This window comes from Aptenodytes patagonicus, chromosome 13, assembly GCF_965638725.1.
Source record: "Aptenodytes patagonicus chromosome 13, bAptPat1.pri.cur, whole genome shotgun sequence".
NCBI classification, from domain to species: Eukaryota; Metazoa; Chordata; class Aves; order Sphenisciformes; family Spheniscidae; genus Aptenodytes; species Aptenodytes patagonicus.
Window position 1 is genome coordinate 4,575,890 of NC_134961.1, and position 24,877 is coordinate 4,600,766.

At 53.6% G+C, this 24,877-nt stretch overlaps 3 protein-coding genes across 4 annotated transcripts; 1 reads left to right on the forward strand and 2 right to left on the reverse strand.

Moving 5' to 3' along the window:
* Nucleotides 1–107: 107 nt before the first annotated feature.
* Nucleotides 108–5,482, reverse strand: PLK1 (polo like kinase 1). Of its 2 annotated transcripts, XM_076351423.1 has the most exons (10): nucleotides 5,093–5,482; nucleotides 4,809–4,977; nucleotides 4,549–4,693; nucleotides 3,968–4,061; nucleotides 3,194–3,413; nucleotides 2,710–2,868; nucleotides 2,403–2,480; nucleotides 1,760–1,914; nucleotides 1,115–1,297; nucleotides 108–672 (listed from the first exon to the last, which is right to left on the reverse strand). In XM_076351423.1, the coding sequence occupies exons 1-10, from the start codon at nucleotides 5,480–5,482 to the stop codon at nucleotides 466–468; spliced, it is 1,800 nt and encodes a 599-aa protein (XP_076207538.1). In that variant the 3' UTR covers nucleotides 108–465. The 2 variants fall into 2 exon arrangements, with proteins under 2 accessions (XP_076207538.1, XP_076207539.1); XM_076351424.1 differs by lacking the exon at nucleotides 2,403–2,480.
* A 1,951-nt stretch (nucleotides 5,483–7,433) lies between these two features.
* Nucleotides 7,434–13,927, reverse strand: DCTN5 (dynactin subunit 5). Its single transcript, XM_076351425.1, has 7 exons — nucleotides 13,834–13,927; nucleotides 13,536–13,604; nucleotides 12,910–13,028; nucleotides 12,332–12,443; nucleotides 11,595–11,697; nucleotides 10,746–10,837; nucleotides 7,434–7,814 (listed from the first exon to the last, which is right to left on the reverse strand). Exons 1-7 carry the CDS (start codon nucleotides 13,879–13,881, stop codon nucleotides 7,794–7,796), a joined length of 564 nt encoding a protein of 187 aa, XP_076207540.1. The 5' UTR covers nucleotides 13,882–13,927; the 3' UTR covers nucleotides 7,434–7,793.
* Nucleotides 13,880–24,690, forward strand: PALB2 (partner and localizer of BRCA2). The gene is made up of 12 exons (XM_076351269.1): nucleotides 13,880–14,138; nucleotides 14,228–14,287; nucleotides 14,938–16,851; nucleotides 17,613–18,424; nucleotides 19,036–19,119; nucleotides 20,300–20,461; nucleotides 20,955–21,040; nucleotides 21,321–21,482; nucleotides 21,641–21,757; nucleotides 22,130–22,217; nucleotides 23,258–23,406; nucleotides 24,272–24,690. The coding sequence occupies exons 1-12, from the start codon at nucleotides 13,880–13,882 to the stop codon at nucleotides 24,501–24,503; spliced, it is 4,125 nt and encodes a 1,374-aa protein (XP_076207384.1). The 3' UTR covers nucleotides 24,504–24,690.
* Nucleotides 24,691–24,877: the final 187 nt, after the last annotated feature.

The following is a 24,877-nucleotide window of genomic DNA, read 5'->3' on the forward strand; positions in this document are numbered from 1 at the left end:
GATTGCTCAGTCTCACCCTGGGCATGTTAAATATCTTACCTGAACTTCTACAAGAGGAAACGGAAGCCTAGAGCATCAGCACAGACATGTACAAATAACTTACATGATAGTTCTGCTCTCCCCATGCTTTATTTTCTCAAGAGAAGGCCCAGGAGCCTCAGACAAGAGGGTTGGTTTTCGAGTCAGGCTTTTGGCTTTGGGAAGTTAGAAAAAAAGACTAGGTACGCAATTAAAAAATAGACTTTCTATTCAGAGCGGGGAGCAAGAAACCTTTGGGTACCAGTCAGAGTGAACAACACCGTTCCCACAGCATCAGGGGGCTTCCTTGTGGCAACTAGGCCATACCCAGGAGTGGGAGCCCAGCTACGTAATGGGAGGTTACAGCGCGAGCAGGGATGCTACTAGACCTCCTCATCTACAGCTGGGACAGTTTGGCACAGATGTTGAGTCCATCGAGAACGAGGTCTAAGTAGAGGGTTTCACACGGGCTGAGCCAGACTTTGAACTGAGGAGCTTCTCCACCATGGTGCGAGCATAGCGGAGCCGGCTGGCCAGCTCCTTGCAGCAACCGTGTTCCTCGATGAGGCTCAGCTTGTACGTGCGGAAGTCCCGTTTCTCATCTATGTATGTGACAGCAGCCATGAGAGGGCACAAGATGACTTTGGTGTGGTCCTGCGGGGAGAGAACACACCGTCACCCTGAGCACTCTGCTCCTCAGGGACCGCATTTTCTCAGGATGAACCACCTCTGAAGTAGTTGGGGCATCCCAGCTGCACCCAGAAGCACGCTGACAAAGCACCACGCTGCAGCATTCATTCACGGATTGCAGCAAAGGGGAACAAATCGATCTGGCCAGCCAGCTCAAGACCACTGCACCTGAGACCGTGCAGCAGCCTGCCTCCTGCTAACGGACACAGCCCCTTCACAGGCTAGGAGCGTCCGGGTGCCTTACGTACCAGCAAGGGGAGTAAGGAGCCTCGCAGTGCTCGGTTCACCGGGCAAAGTTTCAGCTCAGGTTACATCCTCCTGCTGTCTTGCGTACAGCACTGCGTGTAGCAGGGCTCCTTCACCAGCTGGAGCTACAGCCCTGGAAAACGCAGAGCGGCAGCCTCACCTGGAAGAAGTTGATCTGCACAGTGCCGTTGCTGAGGTGCAGGATGATGGCGCTGCGGGTCCGGAACCACGTGCAGAGGTAGGGTAAACGGGCCAGCTCGTCTCCTTCCCGTGGCGTGATGTTAGCACCCGCCTTCAGCAAGTGCTCGCTCATGTAGTTCCGGAAGTATTTCAATAGCGTTATCTGCAGACAGGGAAGGCTGTGAGCAGACAGGCTGAGGATGACCCCTGCTATCTGGGGAGGGCAGGGGCTGCTATCGCAGTCCCAGAGCCTCCTTACATCTTTCAGAACTTGAGGCATCACTGCACAAACTTGTGCAAATTCTCAAAGTTAACTCGGTCTGTGATACTTGAGACTCACTTTGCTGAACACTTTGGTACATGCAAGTCTTGTGAGCGCTTAATTCTGTGAAGCTGCTCATAAGTGAGCCTCAGATAGCAACTAGAAATAAACAGTTAGAGCTGCTAGCGTCCGTCCTTGGGACCATGTTTTACCAGCCAAGAGGAAGCCTGCAGAATGCCAGCAACCCCAAGTTACAGATGATCCTCTCTGGGACCCACCCTGCCAACAAAACCCAACAAGGCTGGCAGAAGTCTCAGCAGGAGTAGCTACCCCCCAGCAAGGGCTCCTGTCCCCAGGACTGACCTTCTTGTTCAAGGCAGAGGGGTAGGATCTCACAGTGAAGTAGGATTCGGTGCTGTTTTGCTCGATGTACTGCAAGCTGTCCCCGTCATTGTACATAATAAGACGAGTGGAGTCGTTGAAGAGAACTCCAACGCTGTTGTCACACAGCTGGTAACCTAGTTCAAAAGGGAGCCCATTAGGCCTTCAGATACATGGGACCACCAGTTGTGTGAAATACAAAGGCAGAAGGCTGTGTCACCTAGGGCTTCCCTGACAGCCACCCCACCGAGTCTAAAGATTCTCCTCTTTGTGGAGGTCTGGGTGGCACTTTTCCTCCTCTGGATTTGTCACACTCCCTTGTTGCATCACCTGCTGCAGAAGTACCCACTGTGGCAACTAAAGTTGCATGTGCTCACTGCGGAGCGAGGCCAGCCATCTCATGCAGCAGGTAGCCATTTTCCACCTTAAAGTGGCCAGGGCTGATGTTCAGTGACCACTACTCTGGGTGCACTGGGTATTTGGTAGCGTTCCTGGTGGTGGTCTTGGACACACACACTGGAATACTGTGATTGAAGAACCAGACCTACGCAACGCCCAAATCAAAGCTTCCCCCAGCCTCTTCAGAAGCCAGAAAAGGCTGAAGTATTGCCCCCGTATTATTTACCTAGACCATATTTATCTGAGTAGTCCACCCATTTGCTAACCCAGAAGATGGGAATGCAGGCTGGGTCTTCAGCTTCTTCTGCAAAGAGGAAAGGAGTTTGTTAGAAGACATTTCATGGCACCTTGTGCACCCCGTGCACCCCAGCAAGCAAGGCCAAAAAGAAGGTAAGTAGCTACTACATCGCTTCCCAGCCTTCCAGTTTGAAACTGGGGTCAGCCGGGCTCTTGCTTCAGACAACAGCATCAGAGTGACAGAGAAGCAAGTTATCCAGGAAGGCCAGTGCCTGTGGCATTGTCCCCAGACTCACCTTGTCTCACTGCCACTCTCTCAGCGGGCTTGGCCGAGTTGACTGCAGTCAGCTGCTGTAACATGTCAGCTAAGTGAGAGTCAACAGCATCTCCCAGCTCCCGCAGCCCAGCTACATCTTCCTTTTCAGGCAAGTTCTCTAGTGCAGGGCTGTCTGGTCCTGGGCCAGGAAAGAGAAGGGTGGAGGCATGATCAGGGAGTAGGTTTCTAAAGGCACCAGATTTACATTCTACCCTAGCTATAAGAAACACATGGTACAGCATATAGCTAAAGCTAGCGCTAGCACTTCCTCCCTGCTTTGGTTCTGGGCAAAGGGCAAGGAGACCTCTCTCTCACTCACAGAATGCTCCAGGTTTTCATAAGAATTGGGAGAACAGGTTAGGGAGCGCCACATTCCCCACTGATGGTTCTGGATGTTGCTGGAGGCCAGGCAGGCCCTCAGCCAGCACTCCAGTCCAGCCTCACCTCCGGGCACTTGCACTTGCCTTTGTTGAGTGCAGTCAGCGGCTTCCGCCCGTTCAGTTCAAGTCCACTGGGAGCAATTGAAAATCTAGGTGCAACGGTGAGACAGCTGGTGGGCAAGCGGCTGGGGATGTATCCCGACGTGAAGAACTCATCATTCAGCAACTCGTCGATAGTTGGGCGTGTGGCAGGGTCGGACCTCAGCATCTTCTGGATGAGGTTAGCAGCTACGGGGTTGATGTGCTAAGAGGGGACAGGCAGAGTTCAGAGACAAGTGTCAGGGGACAACGCGCACTAGTGGCAAAGGCATTGGATATACAAGCCAGGGAAGTTCTGCTTGGAGCACAGCTCCTGTGCTGCGTCAGGCAAGCAGGATGCAAGCCTGAGGAAACAGAATTGGGCAGGCATGGGGAGCTGTCTCCTAACAGCAAGCAAAGCCTAAAGTCAACTGACTTTAGCAAGACCGAATCAACAGCAGTGGGATGAGCTGGGGACTTGGCCCAGACCTCAGGGACTTGCGCATGTCCGTTTAACCCCAGGTACCAACTGCCCAGCTCGGATTTTTGCTGGATTATGGCGGGGGGGGGGGGTGGGTAGCTGCTGGCTCCCCATGAGGAAGCTGGCCCTACAGGTTCACTCCACCACCGACTGAAACATCCCCTTCCTCGCACTCCACAATAAGAGCGGTTTCACCATTATGTGAGAGCCCATTAAGTGCCAGAAACAGGATGGTGCAGCAGAAGGCTGACCGAGAACTGCTGCGAGGTGAATGGATCCACCCACGGGAAGCGCCATACCTTGGGAATAGTATACTCGTTCTTCTTGATTCGGATGTACGTTTCTTTTAGACAAGAAGTTTCAAAAGGCGGTTTCCCCACCAGCAGAGTGTACCTGCGTGTTTACAGACAAAAGGGTGTCAGTTTTGCAAAACAGACTCTGAGACTTATGTGCAGAAGTGACCCCGTCCTAAGCACACCCTAGGACTTTCCCGGCAGAGGGAACACGCTTGGCATTAGACGTGTGGTAGCGCAGACAGCTATGCGTACTGTACCTGGTTCCTGCTCTGAAAAGGGAAGCTGGGATCCAGTACCCTCTAGAGAAAGTTCCAGTTCAGAAATGTGGGCTTTTGGGAAATGCCCCGAGGCAGCCCTGCCGTGCAGCAGATCAGCCTGCAGACACACGCACCAGCGTGTGCAGAGCACGGGGGGGGGGGGGTCATGTGCTGGCTAGCAGCGGGGCTCAGCCAGGGCAGGCGCTCCGGAGACAGCACACCCAAAGCCTCGGCTCACACCGAAACCCAGAGGGTCCAACAAGACCTGGGCCACAGGGACCGCCCAGCCCCACATCCAGCCCGCGGCACGGCCGCACAGAGACTCACATGATACAGCCGATGGACCAGATGTCCACCTCAAAGCTGTGCCCCTTCTTGCCCAGCACCTCTGGGGCAATGTAGTTGGGGGTCCCACACAGGGTCTTCTTGCGCTCGCCATCGTACTCCACTTTGGTGGCCAGGCCAAAGTCGCCTAGGAGAGATGGGGTATGACCGGAGAGGCCCTGGACGGCTGGTCCCCAGGGCTCGGATCCCTGCCGTGGGGCAGCCATGGGGGGCTGGCAGGGCATCACGTCACGGTCACCTACCAATCTTCACCTCCATGTCGTCGCTGAGGAAGAGGTTGCCCAGCTTGAGGTCCCGGTGAATGACGCGGTGGCTGTGCAGGTACTGGCAGCCCAGGATGGTCTGGCGCAGGTAGTACCGCACCTCGGGCTCGCTCAGCGCCTTCCGCCGCTTGTGCAGCTCCAGCAGCGACTGCGGGGGACAGTCAGCACCGGGTGACACCGACACCTTCCCCCCCCCCCCCCCCACAACCGGCGAGTCCCGCCGCTCCCCCCCCCCCCGGCCCCGCCGCCCCCCGGCCCCTCACCCTGCGGCGGCAGAGCTCCAGCACGACGTAGACGAAGTCGGCGTCCTCGAAGAAGCCCTGGAAGCCGACGACGTGGCGGTGGGCCAGGCTGCGGTGGATGGCGATCTCCATGGACATCTTCTCCTTCTGGTGCGGCTTCACCAGCAGCGACTTGGGCACCACCTTGCCGGCGAACACCTCGCGGCTCTCCGCCTCCGCCAGCTCGTAGCACCGCGCGAAGCCGCCCTTCCCCAGGAACCGTCCGCGCACGAAGCTGCGCCGGGTCCGCGGGTCCACCAGCACCTTCGGTACCTCCTTCCCGCCCGCCGCCGCCGCCGCCGCCGCGCCGCCCGCCCGGGCCGGCTCCGCCAGGGCCGCCGGCCGCGCCGCCTTCCCGCCCGCCGCGCTCATGCTGGGCCGGGCCGCTGCGGGTGCTGGGGTCGGGGTGGGAGCCGCGCCGGGCCGAGGGGGCCGAGGAGCGTGAGGAGGCCGAGGAGGGCGAGGCGGGGGCGGGCGCTGCCCGATTCAAACGCGGCCCCGGAGCGTTACGCGCCCGCGGCCGCTCCCCATTGGCCCAGAGGATTTAAAATCCACGCCGCCCGCCGCGGGGCACCATGGGAGCGCCCCCGCCCGCCGCGCTTAAAGAGACAGGGGACGGGCACGCTGCGCCACGCCCCCACGCGGGGCGGGGCGGGGCTCGCAGGGCGCGTGCGCCGGCAGGGAGCGGCCGCGGGACACGCGTGGGGCGCCCGGGCGCCGCTTCCCCGCGTCCCCCGGTCCGGCCCCGGCCCCGGCGCCGCTCGGGTTGCGCCTGTCCCAAACCCAGCCACGTCCCCCCCACCCACCCGGCAGCCCGGCCCTCCAGCGGCCTCCGTTCCGTCGAACCCCACCCGCTCCTGGCGCCTCTCGGTCGCCTAAGGGCGACGTTTTGGCAGCGGCGGGTAGCCGCGCCTGACCTCCCTAAGGATCTTTTCGCTCCCCCCTTCCCACTCGCCCCGCGGAGGCGCTGCCCGGTGACCCACCGTCGGCAGCCGGCCACCCCTGCCCCCGGGCCCGCAGAGCTGCTCCTGCGGCCTGGCACCGCTTGCCGAGAGAAGTAACTTCATGGCACGTTCTCATCCCTTCATCCCATCTTGCCGCCCACTGGCGCGGAACAAAACGCCAATGAAAAATAACCAAGAACGGCACAAAAACCGGCCACAGCACCTCAGCCCACGAGCCCGCCTTCCCCCTGGGGGCGCGCACGGTCCCACCCTGCTGAAACCGGGATGAGGACGGTGACTTGACCTCGTATGGCTTCCCTTCCCCATCAGTGAAAGCTGCTTCTTTCAGCCCTGGCTAACAGAGAATCAGACGGTCCTGGCCAGCACATTCCGTGCTTCCACAAGGTGCCGGACCTGCGGGCACTGCCGATGACACCCAGCTAGCCTTTGACCATCGACACAAGCCATCGGTCGCCGATGACACCCAGCTAGCCTTTGACCATCGACACAAGCCATCGGTCGCCGATGACACCCAGCTAGCCTTTGACCATTGACACAAGCCATCGGTCGCTCCGGGGTGGCTTGGAGAGTTTGGCACACGGCACCAAGCCACGAGCCCTGCAGATCACTGCAGCCGGCAGCCAACAGTTAAGCCGTTATTCCCCCGGTGGAGCCGGATCATCTCGGGAAATTCCGCTCCACGCAAAGCGGACACGGCCTCCGCTCTGCCGGTGACTCCGTTACCTTCCTGCACAGCCCCTCACAGGCAGCGGCTCTTCGCCGTTCCTTACACTGAGCAGCTGCACTTCTGGAGCCATCAGCATCTGGCCCAGCACTTCTGAAGAGCCATCAGCATCTGGCCCAGCACTTCTGAAGAGCCATCAGCATCTGGCCCAGCACTTCTGGAGCCATCAGCATCTGGCCCAGCACTTCTGGAGCCATCAGCATCTGGCCCAGCACTTCTGGAGCCATCAGCATCTGGCCCAGCACTTCTGAAGAGCCATCAGCATCTGGCCCAGCACTTCTGGAGCCATCAGCATCTGGCCCAGCACTTCTGGAGCCATCAGCATCTGGCCCAGCACTTCTGAAGAGCCATCAGCATCTGGCCCAGCACTTCTGGAGCCATCAGCATCTGGCCCAGCACTTCTGGAGCCATCAGCATCTGGCCCAGCACTTCTGAAGAGCCATCAGCATCTGGCCCAGCGCCTCTCGCAGCCGGCAGCGGACGCAGAGTGAGCGAGAGGAGGGCCCTGCAGCCCCCGCTGCCTGTTCCCGAGGACTCCGCGTGCCCTGCAATACGAGTGACCGGCACGACCCACGGGTCTTGGTCACAGCAAACTGGAGTAAAGCATATAGGATCAATGAAGCAATAGAGCAACTCAGTGTTTGAAGCAATCACTGTTTGTACAAGACTCCTGAAAGAAGGCGTTTCCCTCCCTAAGGGGCATGCTCCCCCCGCGCACCTACAGCTCCTCTTTGGCTTCGCAGCAAAGCCCCCCTCTTAGAAGTCACACCTCACTGCACTGCGCTAGACTGAATGTTGCCATCAGAAGGTTGTAATTCCCCGGGGCTGTAGTAGCACGCTGCAACCCACTGACGCTCCGTCTTCCCAGAGCTGGCAGAGGCGTAGAGGTGAGCCCAGGTCAGAGGGATGCTTCAGAGGACAGGAGGATAAAGTGGCCAAATCTAAGGGACGTTAACAGTGCTGAGTGTTTGAGATCTTCAGTGGCGACTTGGTTTTAGACCCTGGCAGAGGCCACCTTAACAGAGACAATAAAAGAGGTTTTAATTAAGGCAGAAGGCTCTGCTCAGCCTGCTAGAAGGAAGAGTAGGCCAAGAAACGCCTAAGTAACCGTGCAGTGTCGTATCCCTCACTGCACCACAGCCGTGCTGCTCAAGTGATCGTGGAAATGCAACGCTTTTCCAGCTGCTATCCCACTCCCACTCTCAAAACTCACATCCCTTAACTTGGCAGCCGCCTCTTCCCACCCCTCTCCCACACCAGCAGCCTAGCTCCACGCTGCCCAACTGCGGCCGTTAATCAAGCGATCCCGGTGAAACGTACTATGTGGTGTTGAAACTTTGAAGCGACACCATGGCAACACAGCACACACAGCCCCCTCCTGACCAAATACAGTGCGGCTTCCCACGCTTCAAGAGACAGCTGACAGCAAGTTAACAGGGCGAAGTAGTACCTGCGAGCGGCAGCATAAACCCCTAAACATCTGACCTGCAGGAAATCCTGCGAGAATCCCCAAACCTGTCAGGTCTTGTGACAGGGGAGGCCTCCTATAGCCCCTCACTGCAAACGGCTTATGCAAGGGCTAGTCAGATCCTGGACAGCAGGAACTAAACATTTTTGGAAATTGAAGTCAATCAGGAAGCTGCCTGTAGTACAGCCGCAAGGAACACTTAATACTTTTTCACGCAGGTAGAAAAAGCGGCGAGCCTGGGCCTTTCACATGGACACCCCCCTGAACCCACCCGAGATCGCAGGAAGAACACAGCTTCCTTCTGTGCTTGTTCTCCACTCCCACCTCAGGACTCGAGGAACACAGCTGCCACTGAACAGGTATTTCTAGCCAGTACGGGGCTAGGCGGTGCAACAGTCCCGCCGAATCTGGGCTTCTAGTAAAACACTTCACCTCTGTTGGAACCGGACAGACACGACCTAACCGATCCACTGCATCGGAGAGCTCAGCAGCACCAGCCCGGTTGTTGCAGCTTCAACACAGAATCTCATCTTCTTGTCCCAGCTGTGCTCCCTGCCATGAGAAGCTGGCTCCAGCTCCTGCTCTTCTACAGAGGTGCAAAGGGAGTCATGCCATCTGGGATGGCTAGACCCAAAAAGTGGGCCATTTCCAAGCGCTCGAAGCAACACTACCGGAGCTACTGCTGTCCCAAATAGGCGTGCCTAGCGTTTCAATGCCAAAGAGTGGTTTTTACAGTCACCCCGGTGGCTTTAGGATTCTCGCTTCAGCACGAAGAACAGAAGCAAAGACACTCTCTGTCAGAGCCATTATGAAACACCAATGCTGGAATCATTTGTGGGTGAAAGTCATCAGCTCAGAGGCAGACAGAAGCAGCTGTTTCACACTGTACTGCACTGACACTGTAATAGCCAGTAATGGCCTGTAACAGTCACAGAACAAGACGACTCATGTGCCCAGGCACAGCAGAAACCTCACTCTAGTCTCAAGTTTGATTTGAAGAGTCACAACCTTGAGTCACTTGAACAACTGAAGAGGCTTTAATTTATGTACAGTAAAAATACAAACAAACCAGTCAGTGGTGTTACATTTGATTAACAGCAGTTACTACACACTTCAGTACTTGTACAGCTGTTTGCTCTTTAAGGTGTATCAGTGCTTCGCATTATACAGAGCGGCTGAAGGCTCCAGGGCTGCTGATCTCACAGCCATCCACCTACTACGTAACTAATATGCGTCCTGGCCCCCAGCTGCTACACTACAACATGCAGGAGCCCCGGTTTTAAAAGCTAGAGAAGGACGATGCTAAGCTTTAATATAACACAACCAGAGCAGGCAGATTCATTTTTAGCCAGTTGTCTGGTACCGAGTCAGGTACACACAAGTGTCAGCTGTCTCCAACTTTCACAGAGCTGCTCCCAGCAAGAATTATTCCTGCTCTGTTACACGTCCAAAATGAAATGTTCACTCTTTCTAAGAAGTCTGAATCTCCTTCTTAAGTTTTATAATGCAGAAAAGCACCAAAGAGCTTTCTGCAAATATACATACTGGGTAATAAATGGGGACAATTGCAGCGTTCTCTCACCCACCTCCAGTTTCTGCTTTTAATTACCCACTTTCTGCTGCACTGAATTCTGCGAGTGACATGGCAATCCTCTTTCCAAAGCCCTTTGGCTCTTTAAGGTCTGCGATGTTCAGGAAGTAGAACATGCACTGGCCACGAGAATGCTGACCCTGCGTGACGGGTGAGAGCACAGGACGGACGTCTACTTCAAGAGCTAAAAGCTAAGAAGTGTCCTGTCAGGCAAGGCATAGAAAGACAGGTTTCAACGTCAGCCAAAAGTCCTAAAGCCAATCCCAGGACGATGAACGATATCCTGTCCCTATAGGAGGGAATCTCAGTCCACAGGGAGAAAAGGAAGAGGCCATCCACCTCAACACGCAGGCCTACAGAGCGGCAAATATTTTTCCAAAGGAAAGCACTGAGTCTAACGAACCTGGTAAGTAACTGCCAATAACACGCACGTCAGCCACACAGCTCTTCTGTTCTAGGATGGAGATTGCTTCTAGCGAACGTAAACCCACTTGCTTTGGGTGAGGAGCAGAACTGACGTGGAAAGACAGGCTTAGGCTGCAGAGTACGTGCTGTCAACTTTGCCTTGCTGCCCAGCTGCAACGAGGAGATGCTGCCCTAAAGGGAATTCTGTCAGCTTTCCTAGCTCCACAACATTTAATCGCACAATTCAGACAACATGGAATGAATTACATTCAAATGAACATACAAAGTTTAAACAACATGACACAGCAGCTTTCACGAGGGACTGCTTGGCCAGACCATTAGTGTTGAGGAACACTCACAGAAGCGCTCAGGAACAGCGGAGGGCCGTGCCCTGGTCTGACTGAACAATATCCCCCTCCCCGCCCCCAGAATACTCCTGCGTGCCTTAACTGCTCTGAAACATGGTAAATAGGCTACTAGACCTGAGTGAGTGGCAAGAACTTCTGATAATAGCTCTTCGTAACGTCCATCATGAGTTCCTGGGTGCATTCCGGGAGTTCCCCAGAGAAGAGTCCTGGAAGAAGAACAAGGGTATGACCATCAGCGTTCTTGCAGGAGAAAGCAGACATAAGCTCATATTCAACATTCAAAGCAGTGGCTTTGAATGAATTGTAAATAAATACTATATGGAACAGCAAAGGGCTCTCCTCTCGTGTCGAGCAATACGGTGGGATCGTTCCCATCGTACCCCCTGGGGCAGAGGTCGGACAGACTGCTGCAGCTGGGTCCCCCAACAGCTTCCGCCGTTCCCCGTAAAACACTATCAGAAGAGAAATGGCGGCGTGTGCAATTTGTACAATGAGATCTCCGGCACAGCCAGGTCAACGGGCAGGAACTAAACACTCTCATATCCTCAGTTTAATGTACCCACCTCCCTATTAACATATGAATAAACGAGCAAGTGGACTTCCTGCAGTCTGAACCACTGAAACACCTGCAAAACCAGAAACCACAGAAGGAGGAGTGCTCCCTCTGCCAGAGCCTAGTGCCTGCTGGGTTCCAGACACCTGAAAAGCTGTGTTGCTTGCTGTACAGGATGGCCACAGCTGGCATCCTAGCAATACTGTTCTGAGTAAACATATACTACCTACCTAACTAAAACAGCGAGTTTCGCAAGTTAAAAGTGTTATTTTTGAGTTCACCAAGTGCCCTATACCTTTATTTCTAGGCACTAAATGCTAACAGGCAACTTTGTCATAGCAATCTCATTTTAAAATAAGAATATCCACGTTATCCACACTTCTGTGCAAGTAAAGTTACAGGGAGCATACCTGGGCAGCCCGAGAAGACTGTGAAAGGTGGGACTACTGTTTCAGGAGGTAGTACTGTGTTGTCTAAGATTTTGCAGCAGTCTTTCAAAACGCATCTACGACCCTAAAACAGAGATTAGGTAAAGTTTATACTTAAAATACTATATGCTTTTGCTTATTCCTGATACGTTACCTAAACTTCAACAAATTTAACTGCTCAAAACACATTCTGTGTAAGGGATCACGGGAATAAATCTTCACCCTGACTGAACACTCTTCCCAACAGAATTCACTTTTTCCTTTTTTGAGGGAAAAAAGTCTGTTTGCTCTCGACTAACACGTGTACGGGCAGCTGCATATTAACACATGTCAATGCGCAAACTGGAACCGAGAACCCGAGTCATGCAGTAACAGAGCAAGGCCTTCTCTAACTCAGCAGACAGCAACCTTGACTGTTTTGCGTTATTTGCGTAGAAACGCAATTCCACTTGTACTCCGTGGAAGGGCTGTCTTTCCTGGAGAGTCCCGTTAGCCACAACATTGTTGGGACAGATTCTCCAAACAGCGGTCAGCTGAACCCGCTATCCTCAGAAACGCAAAACTGAAAGCACCGCTTTCTGTGGGGGAATGAGGAGAAAGGAACAGCACAGAGTAAGTATGCTTGCTCCAGCCAGCTGGTGCGGAAACCTTCCCACTGTTGTCACAAAGCCTCCACAGTGCTCAAGAGTTTAAAGGAAAGACAGAGAGACGGCACTCACAATGACACAGTTCTTGCCTATGTGGACATAGGAGCCAATCTGGGCTGCGTTGACAACACAGTCCTCTTCTATGAAGACATGATCACCAATGTGGAGAGGGAAAAAAGCCACCCTGTGACAGGAGAGTTATTTGTTCAGGTGTACAATATACAGACTGATCCGCGGCACTGTTAGACCCAAAATCACACTGCGAGGTCTCCCGTCCCCGGCTGGATTACCAGAGGTAGATCTGATACTAAGGAAGATCGAACGGTCACTGGTCTTTTCTCATCGCTTTCTAAAGGATGACCCAAACGAGCACCAGGAAGACGTTGTGAATGAACAAAGAACAAGTGAAACATGTTCTTCACTTAGCTATTTTAATATATCCCAGCCTTCCCACGCTGTGGTCTGAAGGGAACGCTAACCCTCAAGGCAAAGCTGAAAATTTGAGGAAACGGCAGGTCAGAGGGACATATTTCTCCAGACTGCTGCAAAAGGAACACAGCCCTCTGAATACAGATCCCAGCCAAGCTGGTATATTTTCTTAAGCATATAGACTTTATCTTCACTTTCCCTAAAGGAAGGAGACCTCTTACCCTTTACTAAACTTCTTGAAGGGCGGTCTGATGACACTGCGGCTTTTCACCACGCAGTGTCGTCCAACCCGTACGTTTGCCAGGTCACCGCGGATGATGCAGTCGTTCATAACTATTGTCTGGAGAAGAAGAGAGGGATAAACGAGCTCCAATTTCTACCCGTGTTACCAGTTATTACCCAGCCTCATGCAGAGGTCGGGCCGCTCCAGCAAGATTACGTTACCTTAGAGAGGATTCTTTCAGTCAAAAGAAAAGCGAGAACAAAGCAAACGCACAGGAGCCCGGAACCACCAGCTGCGCCCCCATTGTGCCAGCGAGCCGCACAAAGCGAGCCAATGCACAAAGCGAGGCGTAGGCACAAACAGAAATACGTTGTCGCACGGATAAAAGCGCCACGATCCGCTCGCACGCAGAGGGGGCTCTGTCCGCGCTCTGGGAGAGCGGAGCTCTGGCACCACGGGGCCGACGGGGGTTGTCGGCGGACAGCAGAGCACGGAGCGGGTGCTGCTGCGGTGGTGACAGGGACCCCGCGGCTTGGCCGCGCTCCCCTCCCACCCAGCCCAGCTGCTGGGCGGAAGGAGGTACCGGGGCGGGGGGGACACCGCGGCCCCCTCCCCGCCGCCTACCTTGCCGTTGAGGACGATGTTCTGGCTGCCGCACAGCACGGACTGCCGGCTCACCTTATTGCCGGACGCCTGCGGGGAGAAGGGGCGGGTCACTGCGGCCGCTCGCAGCCCGCGGCCGCCTCCCGGGCCCGGCCGCCTCCCGGGCCCCGCCGCCTCCCGCGCCCCGCCGCCTCCCGGGCCCCGCCGCCTCCCGCGCCCCGCCGCCGCGACACCCCAGCGCCTCAGCGAGCCCGACTCGGCCCCCTCAGCCGACCCCGCCGGCCCCGGCCCCCTCCAGCGTCCCCCGGCCCCCTCGCACCGTCTCGATGTACTCGGACTTGTTGTAGAGCATCTCGCTCAGCTCCATGGCGGCGGCACCGCTTCCGCACAGCCACTCCCGGCTTCCGGCGCGTCACTTCCGTCTCCCCCTCCCCGCCGCCAGCCAGCGCTTCCGCCGCGGGCGCGGCTTACGGCGGCCCGGTTGCTATGGGCACGCACCGCCCGCGCGCCGCGCGCTTCCCGCCGGCGGCCGCCATGGAGGGACCGGCGGCCGCCGTGGAGGGACCGGCGGCCGTGGGGGAAGCTGCGGGCGGCGAGGCCCTCAGCGGCGCCGAGAAGGAGAAGGTGCGGGGCCGGGCGGGGCCGAGCGGGGCCCGGGGCTGCGGGCGCGGCGCGGCGGTGCCAGCCCCAGCCCGGTGCGTTGTGTCTTGCAGCTGAGGGAGAAGCTGGCGCTGCTGAGGAGGGAGTACAGCGAGACCGTCAGCCGGCTGCGGGTGAGCGGGCCGGGGCCGGGGCCGGCGGGGCTGGGCCGGCCGGGCGCGGGAGGAGGCGCCGGGAGGCCGGTCCCAGCCCTGCGCCGGTGTTGTGTCCGCAGCGGGCGCGGCGAGCCGAGCGAGCCCGGAGCCACGGCCGGGGCACGGCGGCGGAAGGAGGCCGGCGGGGGCGGAGCGCCGCAGGTAGGAGCCGGCAGGCGGCCTCCCGCTTCGGGGCGGGTCGGCGGCAGCGCCCGGAGGGCCCCGCCGGCTGCCGTGTGCCCCCCCCCCTTGTCCTCGCCCGGGCGGCGGGCCGGGGCGGGGGTCCCAGCCCGGCCGCTGTCGCCCTTCTGTGCCCCCGCGGCCCGTCCTGGGCCGGGCCCCAGCTCTGCTGACCGCCTCGCTCCGGGCCCCGCTGTCCCCCCTCTGCGGCCGCTGCCGCCTCCGCTGCCCCCCGTACCCGCGCGCGGCCTGCCCGGTGCTGCTGAACGGTGGTCTGCAGCAACACCTCCTCTCCCTTCCTCCTCGCCAGGTCCGCAGCGCGCTCTGATCCCGACTGTAAGGTCCCACTCTTTCGCTCCTAACAAAGTCGCCTAGTTCTACTGTGTGATGTTTTTCTTGGATGGGACTTTGCTGGGAGTACTTGACGCGTACGACATTTTTTCCCACAGGTTCTAGAGATAACGTATCTCCTAGTGCTGACAAACAAGAAACCTCTCAGTTACAGACTAAAACCTGCTCTGGTCTTGACACAGAGAAGAAAACATCTGTCACATTTAAACACGTTCCCGAATTCTCCAGTAATGAGGTTAGCCTGCAGGACAGCTCACGGGCAGAAAGCGTACAGGCTAGCCAGGAAAACCTGTGCCGTGGAATGGTTAGGCCTGCCCCTGAGGAGAAAAAAACCCAAACCTCCAGAAGCTTGATGAAGCTGAGGAGACGGACGAAGGCTCCGGTATCAGAGGAAAGGGAATCAGTGCGTGATGTGCATCTAATCAACGCTGATGAAACAGTGAAAAATCAAATTGCCAGTACAGAGGAACTTCGGTCACCAGTCTTCAGGCGAAGCAGCCTCTCGAACGCTGAGGAAGACGCTCAAAGAGCATCCAGACCAGCACTTGTGCAGAGAGAAGAAAACAGTTTCACTCCTGCCGATGCGGCGTTAGGAGTTGTACAAGACATGCCTGAAGACAGTGTCCCTCCAGGAGTGCCCGAGCTGTTCCTGTGCGCGCTGAGGGACAGCAGCGATGTCTGGCAGCCTGAGTCCCCACGCGCTGTGGCCACACCTGATAACTGTGAGCCTGCATGGCTGTGTTCAGAGAACCGTGACTCTGTTTTACTTGACACCAGTGGCGACGGAGGAAAAGAATCCTCCAGTGCAATAAACCAAACGGATGGTGAGAGTATGTGTGAAGACCAGGGAGAATTACATAGGCTCTTGGGTTTAATGTCAGAAAATGAAGTATTGCCTGCTGACGGAAATAACAGTATAACTAATGAGAGCGAAAGCCATGAAGGAAATCAAAGTGACGCTAATAGCTTAAATCCCTTTCCTACAGATCATGCTCTGGGCAATGTTGAAGAACTGTTGGAGAATCAACAGCTTGAAATTCGGTCGAGACTTTCTCATCCAGAAAAGGCAACAGCTCCTGAAAGCGCACTGAGCTCTTGCACGGTGGTTGAAGGGCTTCTCTTTCCGGTTGAATACTACGTCAGGACAACTCGACGCATGTCTAATTGCCAGAGGAAAGTGGACCTTGATGCTGTAATTCTCAGCCAGCTGGGCAGAAGCAAGAAAGGTCAGCGAAGTAAGTGCAAGCAGAAAGATGCAAGTGCAGATCGGCCCTCCCAAGAAAGAGTTGAAAATGATTTGGAGGCAGGGTTCGTGCCGTTCCCTTTTCTCGGTGCAGAAAATGATCCAGCAAATTCAAGTAGTCCTCAGAAATCTCTTCCTGCATCCAGTGGTAGCAGCACTTCACTTGGATCGATTTCTCAAAACAGTGTCACTAGCACAAAGCACGATCAGAGACGATCACAGAGGAAACAAAAGGGGAGAAGAAAGTCTGCCTGCAAGTCCCCTGTGCATCAAGTGTCACAAGAACTTATAGAAAGTTTGGATCTCGTAACAACGAGGGACAGCAGTAGTCTGCTGTCAAATGAATGTCAGAGTGAAAAGGAAAACTGTGAGGCTGATCTTGAAAAATCATCTTCAGATGAGAGAAGGTTGGCTGCTGCTGCAGCTCTTGGGTCTGGAGAGACAGAAGTGACGGGCGCTGTACAGCCAATGAGTGCCGATCCTCCTCCTGGAGGAAGCCAAGTGCTTGGCAAATGCCGTAAGACGCTGTTAGAACAGGTTCAAAATCCACTTCAGAACAGCGATTCTCTGAACCCAGGGAATGAAACTTTTGCCAGCCATACAGGAGATCTGGAAGCCAACTTAACTGTGTGTCAGGCTGATAAACATTCCGTGGAGCATGTTAAGAATCAGCACGTGCGAGGGGCTGAGCAGCTCCTAGCGATTAATGTCCCTCCGCGCCGCTCCCTGCGTTCCTCTGCAAGACAGAGAGCCAGTCAAGTCTCAAAAGGTACGTCATCAGGTATAAGGGCTCCCTAAAACCGCAGCCCAGGAGCAAGGCAGGGAGACGTCCCAGTGAGTGCATGCACTGCTGTTCGTGCCCTACCATGTTTTTTTATTCAAGAAAATCTGATATGGGTTAACTATTTTTTTTTTTTTTTTAAATAAGAGAGATTTTTTTAAAAATTTAGGTCATTGTGGTGCCCGTGTTCCTTGAACAATTCCAGAAACTTCTGCTTCAGCACAGTGACGGGGAGTGAACGGCAGTGCATGGATGAGGAGCAGGGCTGAGAACTTCTTAAGCTGCCTTTGCTGTTGGAGCGCATGTTGTGCACACTGGACCTGATTTTTCCAGCAAATGGATGTAAATCTGGTTCTCCAACTAAGTCTGCATATTAATGATTGATTTTTTTTTTTTAGTGCTGACAAGTGTGAAACACAAAGAGCAGCATTACAGTCTGAGGGTCTGTGAATGTTGTGGAAAGAGAAAGCGTTGGGAGAAACCCAAACGAAACAAACTGACCAAGCACCCAGTCAATTCTGGCAGTCTTTGGCAATGATATTTTAGCTGAAGGCTTGATGCAGAGCAATTGCAGAGTGTAATGTCTTTCCAGAAAAGTGCCACTTCCATGTGTTAAGATGGATATCCTTTTTTTTTTTTTTAAAAAAAATAGATTAGAGTGACACTCTGGATGAGATATTCTGAAAAGGCTAGTTGCTGGTTATTCTATGATGTGTGACGTTCTCTCTTGTATTCCTCTGCTTTTCTAGGTGAGAGCAAAAGAGGATGTAGCTATCCAACACGTTCAGAGGGTCCCGCTTCTCTTGGCCTCCCTGCTGTGGACCCCGATACCGGTGGCTCTCTCTTCTCCTTCCGCAGTCTCCAGTGGCTGGCCCCCAGACTGGGTATCCGAGACTTTCACTTGCCGGATGAGGAATTTGGAGTACTAAAACTTGAGAAATTAGAATCTTCCCCTGTGAATGACTTGGAGGTTTTTATTCCTAGTGTGTTTGGAGATGGTGTGGCTTCTGAGGACACGCAAGATGCACAAACGAATCCAGAAGAAAGAAGTCTCAAAAGTAATTTGATTTCGCCTTTCAAAAATGGGTTGCCCAAGTTACCGCACTTAGAAAGCCCAGCTTCCAGGAAGGAACTTTCCAGCCATGAATTGCTATTTACTCCCATGGGGACTGTCTTAGCTGGTGCTCCCAATCAGCCTGAGTCTCAGATTTCCTCATCTGTTTTCCCTGTTGTGGGTGCAACCCCAGCTGTTTCACCATCAGTACGCAGTGAGGTCTTCCCCAATACACCTTCTGTACCTCCCTCACAAGTGAGCCTGCACTCCTCCAAAGGAGCACCTGCCCAGGCTGTGGATGATGGGGAATGCAAAGACCCTGCCATTCCACTGCACTTGGACAGCTGTGGTGCAGGATCTGCTAGAAAAGAGGAGGAACAAGGTACAAAGTTTCCTTTAGAAGCCGAAAGAGGTCCTGATAATAAATCTGAGGAGGCTGTGGCCTTGGAGAAGCATCAGCAGTCAGAGAGCAAACAGCAGAGATCCTGCAGAGCTTCTCCTGAACAGGTAACAAGCTGGCCTCTTTGCCAAGGGTCCTAAGCCAGTGGTTTTGTGGGCGAATCCCCTTTTCCAGAGTCTCACCTGACTGTTTGCCTGCTAGCCCTGCATGCTGTCTTTTAGCTGACTTAGTAAATGTTTGGTTTTCATCTGTTGCCTAAGGTCTTTTGACCTCAAGAGCAAATTCTTTAAAATTCTGCTTGATGAAACTGGAGACGTGGGTGTCAACGCTTACTGCGGGATGCATGTTTGAAACGTGTATATGAACAAAAAGTTTCTGGTACCCATATAGTGTTGGTCTACCTTAAGGAAAATTTTCAGCTAGGATTTGGTAAAGGAGATTAAATGACTCGCATGCGGGATGGGTATTGAGAGAATGACTTGTCTCTGAAGGCTGAGAGATGCAAAGTGGTGGTAAAAGACAATTTTCAGGTGAAACCAGGAAATAACCTGTCTGGGATCTCTTGTTTTTCAAAGACTTGCAAGTACAAAAAGAGGTGCTCCTACCATAGCTCTCCAACAACTGCGTGCAGAGTGAATTCACGCTTCTGCCTCATTCTTGCAGGTGCTGAATGTCATTTCAAAGTTGAATTATCCTCATTCTTTACTTGTTTGTGCAGAAAAAAGATGTAGCAGGACAGTTGACTCCGGTACTGCTTGATGGCCTGAGAGAAGAGAGCTTGCAGCTTGTATCAAAGCTAAAGGTGGGATAACATCGGATAATTGTTTACTGAGTCAGTAGCAGCTCTTTAATACCAAGCTTAACAAAAATGCAATAAAAAATGCAGAACGGCTAGTTGAACAAAATAGAACTGGTCAAATTAGACAGCAATCTGTCTTCACTTGTGGTAACGCATGCTGAAAGGTTAGATTGCTGTGTAACTCCTTTTGACTGATAAAGGATTTCAGTGTTTGTTTCTGAATAATGAATGTCTAAACACATGCAAATGTCTTAACAAACAGAACTGCTGCGTTTTTCTTCAGCCCCAGGTAAAATGATCTCAGCCTTGTACCCCTGTTGCCTGCCCTGTGGCTCCCGTGGCCTCCTGTCACCATTTCAGGCACTAAGTAACCCAGTAAGGAGCAAATTTTGTGAGGGACTACAGCACTGCCAAATACACGTGTTGATGTTCACACCCTTCTGGAAAGGAGCCTTGCTTGAACATGCCATGACCAAGGCAAATCTTGCCCAGGACTGTTTGCACAGCTGAGCCATCGGGTCGTCTTCCTGCAGTGGTGTCCTTCCACCGTCCTATGTCTCGTAGGGGGCAGAGGACGGTTGGCAGGCAAGGAAGCAACATCTGTGGGAAAGCCCGTTGAACTCCAAATGAGCTTGCCAGGGGCTGGGTCACCTCTAGCTTTTCCAAACCAAAGTGCAAAGTTTTGCTCCAGAAGCAAGTCTGGGGGGTTAGCATAACCAGCCAACAATAATACGGCTGAAGCTGAAAACTTTTTTACAAGGGAGAAGAGAAGGCCCTTGCTTTCTTTAGTTTTAAACTCAGTCTGTGCTACTGCAAGTCCTGTCTCCTGTTCGTGCAAGAAGGGAAGCAAGTGCGTGACTGCAGGTAGGTGGCACTCGGGCTTTGTGGTGCCTGTGCCCCAGTCCTGTCCCAGCTCTGGGCTCTGCCGGGTCCCTGTCGTTTCAAATGACAAGTGATTTTTGTGAAGCGAGCCAATGTATTTGCTGCTCTGAGGGTGAAACCCACCAGGCTTGTTTTCCTTGGTGCCCTACTGGCACTTTACTCAAAATTATACATCGTAAGCATTAAGTTTTAGCCTCAAATTCTCGTCACACTGAATGTCAAGCATTTTTATCAGGCTGAACCTCCGGGTTAGATAACCATGTCTATCGGAAGAAAAGCAGCGCTGTTTTGTTTTGGACAGGATTCTTCAAGTTCCTGCGCTGTGGATGTGAGTACCATGTGGTGGGAAGCAGCTGGCAGCAGAGCGCTCTGCGTGGTGACCGCTTGCGAGAGTTCTGTCTCCCTGTGGAAACCTCTGGCATCCGACCACTGGGGAAAGGTCTATACGTGGCAGCTCGGAGAGGTATGAACACATTCCTTATTTCTAGAATTTAGGGCAACTTTCTTGTCCCAGTGTGTTAGTTCCCAAGATGCAAGGAGCTTGCAGTCTTGGGTGCAAGGTAAATTCTTTAGGTGGCATAAATTTTTCATTCCATCAGGCAACAGAGGAGAATGATTTGCACTGCTGATGGAGAAGGCCAGTAGCTTGTACGGCCGCCTGTTATCTGCTAGAATTGGATACTTCCTGCACCGAATGGTGGCTGCACTACAGCCACTGACTTGTGCTCTTTCCCCTTACGCTCCCTGGAGACACTTTTTGTCTCTTATATCAACAGGGATTGTTTAATTAGGTAAGCAGTCAGCAGAGAGTTCAGCTGTTAATCTAAGCGTGCTTCTTCAGAGGGATCTGAAAATTAGTTCTGCTCCATATCATTTTACTTGAAACACTCTAGAAAATGGGAATAAAGTCGAAGCGACGTTGTGGGTGACACTGAATTCTTGTTTTGCTGTCCTAGATTCCTGTAATACAGATCGTTCCTCTGCCGGACACCTGTAATCTCGTGTGTATAGCATTGGGAGATTTGGAGATTGGAGAAATAAGGTGGTGTATTTATTTCTTACTAGCGCTTTACACCCTGAATAGCTGCAGCTTAACTCTCCTTTTGTGTAGTGGTTGAAATTCTCTCTTACTAATGTGTCACATTCTCAGGAGCTTTAACAGTTGGAAGATATGGAAGTGATTTCTAAAAATCAACTACAAAGACTTGCTTATTCGCCCCTAGGGGTGGTAGACTGTTTAAACACATGCTTATTTTTATATGCTGTGGCATCTTTGAGTTATGCTTCCTTCTGTCATTAGGCGTACTTTTCTCTTAATTTAGGCTCTTGCTTTATTCTTCTGAGAATGACTCATTCAAGCAATCGCTAGTAAAAACGGGAAATATCAAAGCTGTTCTTGGGCTAAAGGATAGGAGGCTGGTCAGCAGCAGCAGGACCATGCAAGAGCAGCAAGTGGAAATAGTATCGCTTTCAGAGACAGGAAGGTGAGTGCTGGTTTTGGGGTGGTCTCACTGTGGCAGGTGGAAGAAAGGAAAGAAACAGATGTAGAAAAGCATCGGGTTCCTCTTCTTTCTGGAGATGTGCTGAGTACAGAACACGTACTTTTTGACTGCCTTTTCTCACTTGCTAATCTGCTATTCAGGAGCAAGGACGGACAGACTTTGATGCCCCCCGAAGAAACTGTTTTAGCTTTCGCTGAAGTAGAAGGAATGAGAGACGCCTTGGTTGGCACCACTGCAGTGAACAGCATTGTTGTTTGGTCAGTGTTTCCTTTGCAGTCAAATGGGTTGGCTTGCAGGTGTACGTGCTGGCTGTAACAGCTAGCTGCAGACGTTATCTAGGGGTGTTGGTTGGCAGCTGATTTGCCTGTGAAATGGTAATTGTCAGAGGGCCTGCAGTCTGGCACTTTATAACTTCTGTACAGCTGGACAGATAGTGAATGAACTATGCTGCTGTAATTCCACTTGCTATTGCATCACATTTGTTACATCTCTTCCCGTGGCCTCTTGTCTTAGTTGGGTTTATGTGAAGCCAAAAATGTGTCTGTCTTGCATAGCGGTGTAACTGTGATTAGAAAATAACAGATAGAGGATGGAAATGCAGTCAGAACTTGTGTTTTCACCAACTGCAGGAATCTGAAAACAGGCCAGCTCCTGAAGAAGATGCACGTTGGTTATTCCTACCCAGCTTCCATCTGCCATCGAGCATATTCCGACTCTGTACGTATGTGAACTGTGACACACGGTTTATGCGTGAACTGCACTGACTAACTGTGGTGGGGACTTAAAGGATTAGGGTTTCTAGAGTGGATTGCAATATCAGCTCTATTTAGATACGCTGAAGATATTTCAAAGGAAAACAGGTTACCTAGGAGAAATAAGCCACACTGGCTGCCTGGAATTCTTGGCTTTCTACAGCGTACTAATAAAATGAGAGCGATGCATCAAAGCGTATTCCAAAGCAGCAGCATCTTGGGCGTGGGAAGCAGAAGTGCTGTTGCCCAGTGCTGGTGCTCGGTCTCTTCCATTTCACAGGTGGGTAGCTGCCAGCGTGGTGATGGCACACTGCCATTGTCAGAAAACCTATTTGGAGGGGTTATTGTTTACACATAGCCCCGAGGATATCAGCTGTTTAAAACCAAGATTCATAGTAATGATTCTTTCCCACTTGCTTCCACCTGTGCTGTGATTCCAGATGGATTTTTGTAGTTTATCAAGGATTTGATTGTTTTCAGTGAGCGTTTAACCTTTTGGGACAAGGATGTCTTGTCCGATAATGATGGCTTGAGTCAGACTCTTTGGAGACTTCCTCAGAATATCTATCCCAGCATATTTTGTGCTGGCCTGTGGCTGTTCTGAGAGTCGCTGTTTTCAGCTGTGCTGGTTTGCATGGAATTCTTGTTAAATTTATAAGCTCCTGGGGATTCAAATGAGGCCCAGAAATTTTACTTTAAATGTCGCCTCATCCTACAGCAAGTTTAGCTTTTTCAGGCAGAAAGATAAGTGCATAAATCCACTGGGTCACCGAGCTGTCATTTTGCTGTATTGCATCAGCCCTTATCAGTCAGCAGCTGCTTTGGATTTTATCTAATTTGATAAGGAAAGTAAACCATTTCTATTTTATTCAGTAAAAATAATGCATCACTGTCCACGGGGCTTTGATTATAGAGAGCGTAGCAATTAATTTTTGGAAAATTCTTTGGGTTTTTTTCCCCTCTTGCTGTTGTTTTTAGTGATGTATTTTTTCCTCTGTGTATCAGGGCCTTCTGTTTGTCGTTTTAAGTCATCCACATGCCAAAGAGAGCGAGTCCTGTGGCAACCCCGCGTTCCGCGTGATAGCGTTCAACCCCAAAACAGCCAGGAGCGTGGGAGTGATGTTCTCCTCCCTCCCACCTGGGCATGCTGGAAGGCAAGTACCTGGGGGAACTCCGCGTGCTGGCTTCATGACTCCTTCGAGGTGGTTTTGGGGGGAGAAATCGTTTAACGAGCTGAGCAGCACTGCTGGCAAGGATCCATTTGCCGTCTTGCCGATGATAAGGAGGCTGCATCCGTCACTGCCGTTTGTCCTGCACATAGGCTGGAATGGGGCGAGGGTGTTGGCTGTTTCCTGCCCGCTTCCTGCGCCAGCCTGTGCGCTGACCTCTGAGCTCCCGGCGTCACCGCGCGGCGAGGGGCTCCGCTCACCGCAGGTCCGCTGACGAACGGGAGCATTGATTTTCTGCAGGCGTACGCTTTTGTCTTCCCCCCCCCCCCCCCCAGAAAGTGACTGTGGAAATGCTGTAACGGGGTTGGTTCGTCCGGCAAACTCCCCGGGCAAAAACCCCTGAGAAAATGTCCGCCAACGAGGCGTCCCGAGCCGTTGTGCTGTTGAAGAGCGCTCCGCTAGGTTTATTTATGCTCAGCAGCTGTCTGCAGTCCGATGACCTTTTCCTTCCTATGTCTTGCGTTCCGAAGACTAAGCCGTTTCAGGCTCAGTCCTGCAATGCACTTACACCCACCGTCACGCTTCCTATGTGCGCAAGTATTAGCGGGTCGAGATCTTGGCTTACTGAACAATTGTCAAGTACGTACCGAGGCTGCGGAAGGATTGTCTTGACATCCTTCGTTCTCGGGTGCACTGAAGGTACGACGTGTAACATAACCTGGCTTCCTATAGTTGGCTTAAATTTGCTTATTAATTTTCTACGTTAAAAACTAGCTAATTTTAAAAAATGATGCGATAGCGTTTCGACAAACAAACTGCAGCGTTGTGACCCTTCTGTGTACGACCTTAGGTACCTGGAGGGTGACGTGAAGGATGCTTCTGCCGTGGCCGTGCTGACGTCGGGAGCCGTCGCAGTGTGGGACCTGCTGCTGGGGCGGTGCACGGCCCTGCTGCCCCCGGACCCGGAGGGGAGCTGGGCGCTGGCCCGCTGGGCCACCACCAGTGCCTGCCTCCTGGCCGGGCAGCAGGACGGGACCGTCTGCCTGTACCGGTACCGGCAGCCCCAGCCAGGAGCGGCCTGACGGAGGACTTGGGGGGGGGGATTGAGGGCCCCGAGCACCGGCGGGGCCCGGCGTTTCTGCTGCCGCCTCGGGGCCGCCGGTAACGGGCTCTGCGGGGGTCTGTGCCTGCGCTTGGGCCGGGCACCGGGCAGGCGGACGCCGCCGGGTGCCCCGGTGTGTGCAATGCCATTAAAGCTCTCTGCTTTGGAACGACTCTGTGCCTGCTGCCGCGCCGTGCCCGGGGCTCCGCGGGGGGGCTGTGCCCGGGGCTCCGCGGGGGGCTGCCCGGGGCTGTGCCCGGGGCTTTGCCCGGGGCTCTGCGGGGTCTCCGCCTGGGGCTCCGCCTGGGGCTCCGCGGGGGGCTGCCCGGGGCTGTGCCCGGGGCTCCGCGGGGG